Source organism: the organism of the source record quoted next (assembly GCF_019968985.1).
Source record: "MAG: Porospora cf. gigantea B chromosome Unknown PgB_NODE_1506_length_5660_cov_26.4913, whole genome shotgun sequence".
Lineage (NCBI taxonomy): Eukaryota > Apicomplexa > Conoidasida > Eugregarinorida > Porosporidae > Porospora > Porospora cf. gigantea B.
In genome coordinates, this window is record NW_027178687.1 from 1 (window position 1) to 5,660 (window position 5,660).

A 5,660-nucleotide genomic window follows, 5' to 3' on the forward strand; every position below is an offset into this window, starting at 1 on the left:
AACAGTACTGGGGACAAGCACCCCCCTTGCGGCACGCCTCTCGTAGTGTAGAACGGCTCTGATACCATATTACCGATCTTAACCATGTTCAGTGGTGATGAGAGCTTGAGTAATATTGCAGTTGTTATAGATTTCCGAAGTCCCACGCTTCGTAGCTGAACGGCGATTCTGCCCTTGTCTACCATGTCGAAGGCCGCTGTCAGATCCAGACACACAGTGTGTAGCCCTCTTTTGATGCCTGCGTCTACACGTTTGAGGGCCGCAAGGATGCGTCTCCCCGGTACATATGCGAACTGGGAGGCATTTGGCTCGTAGGCGTTGAGTAGGTAGCGGAGAAGCGCGGCTTCTACTATCTTCCTGACGTGGGACATCAGCGACACAGGTCTGTAGGAGGCCGGCTCCGAGGCGGGTTTGCCTCGTTTCAGTAGTGGTCTGATGATTACTTCGCTCCATCTCTTTGGTAGTCTGCCCATTGTCAGGCTTCTACGAAGCAGTCGTAGAATTATGTTCGCATGTATCCTCGGAGATTGCTTCAGAAACTCCGTCCTAATTGCATCGCTGCCTACTGCCTTATTGCGGGGGGCCGCCTTGATCGCAGCCATCAGATTCTGCTGAAAGTCAGGAGGGAGCAGGTCGTCCTCCTTTGAAGCCAGTTCAACTCGGGTCGAGCCCGATCTTCCTTGGAGGAAGCTACTGAATGCCTCCGGTGCGAGGTGATGGCCTAGCGCCGCTTTTTCCTCTTGCGCCATCGTCGTAGTTCTGATGTTGGTTGCCACTGTTGAGGTGCTCAGCACCTCCTCTCTAACTGTATAGAGTCCCGCATTCCGCTTCCTTTTGCGCACAAGTGATCTGAGTTTCCGTCTGTGCAGAGCTGCTGCAGCTGCGTCGCCTCTCCTGAGTGCACGCCTCTTGCACTCCGCCGTTTCCATAATCTCCAGGTACAGGGGATCTGTCATAGGGGTAGGGTAGGTGTCCTTCTTAAGGAAGGGCGTCGTCGTGAATTTCTCGTAGGCCTCATATGCCTCGTCGAGGTCTGTTGCGGGGTTCGAGACGAGTTCTTCCGTCCTCACCCCTTCTGCTTCGTACCAATCTGACGCTGCTGCACGCCTCCTCTTGTCATTGAGGGTTGCCACACAAGGTAGATTCCTGTCTCCTTCGATGATGGACAAACTCAAGGGCCGATGGTCGTCCTGTGTTTCCTCGAGCAACTCTACGGGGCGTACATGCGCTCCCCTAACCAGTGCCAGGTCAATTGTTGACGTCCCTTGCCTCTGTCCTGGTTGGACGAAGGTCGGCTTGGACGGAGTCGCAATCGTCCATCCATCCTTCGCTGCCCTGTTGGCAATGATTCGGCCCTTAGGCTTGCTCACTCTGCACCAGTTCACGTGTCGCGCGTTGAAGTCTCCCACTAGGATGCATCTACGGTAGGGTGTCGTTAGGTCAAGCAGGGCGGAGAGTGCGGTTGTCGGAGTGTGTGGGGAGACGTATGTTCCCCCGATTACCAGATCACCGATCTGCAGTAGAATCAGTTCAATCAGGTAGGAGCGATTTCCTTGTGATGTGGCGTATTTAAGTAGAGGGCGGAACCGCAGCGTGTTCCGGATCCAGCAGGTCAAGCCGCCCCTTCTGTGAGTATCCTCTTGTATCCAGAGCTGCGTGAAGCCCCTCGGCGGCAAGACCACCGCCTGGCGGCATTCGAATAGGAATATGACGTCTGGTCGCTTTATACTCATAAGTCGCTCTACTTTGGCCCTGCTCGTGCAGAGGTTCCCTACATTCCAGTACATTATCTTGAGATCTTTAGGGGCCCTCTCCCCACGCATTTGTCCCATGCGCTAAGCTGCCGATCGGTGCAGCGTAGGTCTCCCTCTCTGTCCTGTCGGTAGGTCTTCCTTCTGTGACCTTCCAGCTACGGTCGGCCTTCAGGTCCCTTTCTATATTAGCGACAGTCCCCGTGTGTGGTTCCATATGACGTTGCATCTGTGGGTTCAGGGGCGTGGCTGTAATTCTGTCTGTCGTCTTCTCCGTCGTGGGAGGTATCTCATGGGGCCCCCCAACCTCCCGTCCACGGGTTTTAGTTCCCTTGTGTCCTCTGTTTGTGCACTGATCCGCCGCGTTCGCAACGGCTCTACCGGTTATGATAAGTGTGTGGGTCACTTTCCAGTCAGCCGCTCGTTCACGTTCGAGGGTCTTGGGGATCCTCGCCGTGGGGATGTGGTCGTGGAGAGTGTCCGGTGAGAATTCCCTCGTCGGCGAGGGGTTCTGTGCCGATCTCTGTTGGTTCGGCCGAGCCTCTGATGTCGCGGTCAAGAACAGGAGCCGCGTAGATCTCGAAGTTAGCCTCGAGGTCCGTAAGAGTGGTCCCTGCAGTGTTATGCGACCGGTGGGTGTTTTCATACCGGTGTCCGTGGCTTCGGTCATACTTCTGATGTAGCACGACGCAGAACTCAGCAACATGCAGTTTTTCTTCCTGGGACGGGCGGTGAATGCCGCTGTCCTGATATCCCAGACCCGGCCGACTGTGGATGGGGTTTCCGTGTTGACAGGTGGCGTCGCTTCGGACTCTGTCCAAGAAGTGCTGTGTGGATACCGGGAGGTGCTTCCGACTTCAGTTCCTGTATGGGTGGGTGATGCCGCCTCAGTCTCTGACCGAGTGGTGGTGTTTTCGGTCGCGCATTCAGGATCGAGAGTCACGAAGATGACCGTGTGTATATACAGGGAGGTGGTTGTGGTTCTGCCTGCATTTCCCGCGGTGATGGGTGGCACCGTTTCAATCTCTGTCAAAGTAGTGCTTCCGACTTCGCGTGCAGAGCCAAGAGTCGCGAAGGTGTCTGAGTATGGATTCAGGGGGGTCGTTGTAGTTCCGACTGCAGTTCCTGTACTGGTGAGTGGTGTCGCTCCAGTCTCTGTCCGAATAGTCGTACTTCCGACTGCCAATTCAGATTCTTGTGTCGCACTGGCCTCCGAATGTAAATTCTGGGGGCTGGTTGCAGTTCCGATTGCATTTTCCGTCGTGAAGGGTATTACCGCTCCAGTCTCTGACCAGGTAGTGCTTCCGACTTCGCATGCAGAGCCGAGAGTCGCGAAGGTGTCCGAATGTGGATTCAGGGGGGTCGTTGTAGTTCCGACTGCAGTTCTCGTGCTGGTGAGTCGTGTCGCTTCAGTCTCCGTCCGAATAGTCGTACTTCCGACTGCCAATTCAGATTCTTGTGTCCCACAGGCCTCCGAATGTAAATTCTGGGGGCTGGTTGCAGTTCCAATTACATTTTCCGTCGTGAAGGGTGTTACCGCTCCAGTCTCTGACCAGGTAGTGCTTCCCACCTCGCATACTTCGGTCTCTGTCCGAATAGTCGTACTTCCGACTGCCAATTCAGATTCTTGTGTCCCACTGGCCTCCGAATGTAAATTCTGGGGGCTGGTTGCAGCTCCAGTTGCATTTTCCGTCGTGAAGGGTGTTACCGCTCCAGTCACTGACCAGGTAGTGCTTCCGACTTCTCGTGCAGAGCCGGGAGTCGCGGAGGTGTCCGAATGTGGATTCCGGGGGGTCGTTGTAGTTCCGACTGCAGTTCTCGTGCTGGTGAGTAGTGTCGCTTCAGTCTCCGTCCGAACAGTCGTACTTCCGACTGCCAATTCAGATTCTTGTGTCACACTGGCCTCCGAGTGTAAATTCTGGGGACTGGTTGCAGTTCCGATTACATTTCCCTTGGTGAAGGGTGTTACCTCTCCAGTCTCTGACCAGGTAGTGCTTCCGACCTCACACGCAGAGCCGGGAGTCGCGAAGGCGTCCAAATGTGGATGTAGGGGAGTCGTTGTAGTTCCGACTGCAGTTCCTGTACTGGTGAGTGGTGTCGCTCCAGTCTCTGTCCTAATAGTCGTGCTTCCGGCTGCACATTCGGAGTTGGTCCCAGTAGTGGTACTTCCGATTGCACCTTCTGGGGTCGCAGGGGCCTCCAAATGTAAATTCTGGGTTACCGTTCCGATTGCATTTTCTGTAGTGAGGGGTGTTACCGCTCCGGTCTCTGACCAGGTAATGCTTCTGGCTTCGCGCGCAGAGCCGGGAGTCGCGAAGGTGCCCAAGTATGGATTCAGGGAGGTCGTTGTAATTCCGACTGCAGTTCTCGTGCGGGTGAATGGTGTTCCGACAGTGGTTTCCGTGCCAGTGAGGTATTTCGTCCCAGCAGCAATTTCCGTGGCAGCTAGGTATTTCGTACCGAGCTTAGACTGGTCAGTAGTACCTCTGGTGTGGCGGTCCAGATCGTGGGTCATATGGGTCTCTAAATAGAGGTCGAGATCAGTGAGAATGGTTCCGGCAGCGATTTCCGTGAGGTAATTCGTGTCGCACGCAGCCCTTCTGGTGCGGCGGTCCAAATCATGATTCGCATGGATTTCCACATTGGAGTCCAGGTCCCTTCGTAAGGTTCCAGATGTGATTTCCGTAGGCATGAGGGATTTTGTGCTGTTTTCAGTCTGATCAGTAGTGCCTCTGGTATAGCGGTCCCTATCAAGAGTCGCATACGTTTCCGAGTTTGGGTTATGATCTGTGGGAGTTCCGGGAGTGGTTTCTGTAGCCGTGAGCGATTCTGTGCCGATCTTTGTTGGGTCAGTGCTGGTTCCGTCGTTGGTTTCCGTGTAAGTTGGGTACATTCTCTTCCCTGTTGGAATGGTAATTCCACCCTTGAGATCTTCGGTGCCGATCACTGTCCGGTCAGCGGTTCCTCTGATGTCGCAGTCAGGTGTGCCAGAATAGGGATCGAGGTCGGTGAGTGTGGTTCCAGCAGTTATATTCGTAACAGTGAGATGTTCCTTGCCGCATCTAGTCGGGGCGGTAGTGTCTCTTATGTCGCCCTTTGAGTCGAGTGTCTTCTGGGTCCCTAAATTAGAGTCGAGGTCAGTGAGGGAAATTCCGGCGGTGATTTCCGTTGCAGTGAGGTATTCCGTGTCGACCCTAGTCAGATCAATAGTGCCTCCTATATCGCGGTCCATTTCTATGGTCACCTGGATTTCCGGATTAGGGTCGGGTCCTGTGAAGATGGTTTCAACAGTGGCTCCTGTGGTAGTGAGAGATTCCGTGCCGATGTCTATCAGGTCCGCCGTACCTTTGGTGTCGCGGTCCTCACCGACCGTCACGTGGAGTTCGGCAGTGTGAGGTTCGAGATCAACGAGGGTTCTTTCGGCGGTGGTTTCCTTTGCAGTGAGAGGTTCCCTAGTGATTCTACAATTCGAGTCGTGACTCTCATAGGATCCCGCACCTGGATTAGAGTCGCTGGTGGTGGTTTCGTCTGTCACTGTCAGGTCGGCCTTTCCGCTGGCTTCGCTTCCGGATTCGAAGGTCGCTGGGGTCCGTTTATCGCAGTTACGTGGTTGGCTTGTCTTGTCAGGATCTTGCGTAGGTTTTTGTGTACTCAGTGTTTCCTCCATGTTTGATACCTGGTTCCTCGTGTATCTGTCTGTGTCGTTTCCCGTGGCGGGTGCCTCGGAGATGTGTGTCATGGTGTTGTGGACGATTGTGGCTTCACCCGTCTGGGGCCGCTCGGGTTCTCGGGGGCATGTGTAGGTCATTTTCGCGTTTCTGCTGTAGGAGAGATGTCCGACGTCTGGGCGGGCGCACCTTCGGGCACTTCCGCGTGCGGCTCCGTCACGCCTTCGGGTGACTCCGTTAC

The 5,660-nt window shown here is 54.8% G+C and overlaps 1 protein-coding gene across 3 annotated transcripts; it reads right to left on the reverse strand.

Moving 5' to 3' along the window:
- KVP17_002171 (uncharacterized protein) lies at window positions 1–5,559 on the reverse strand (the record flags this gene model as incomplete). Of its 3 annotated transcripts, none has more annotated exons than XM_068518195.1 (2): window positions 1–1,652; window positions 3,973–5,559. In XM_068518195.1, coding segments are annotated over 2 exons (3,239 nt in total), but the record flags the coding sequence as incomplete, so codon positions are not given.
- Between the last annotated feature and the right edge of the window lie 101 nt (window positions 5,560–5,660).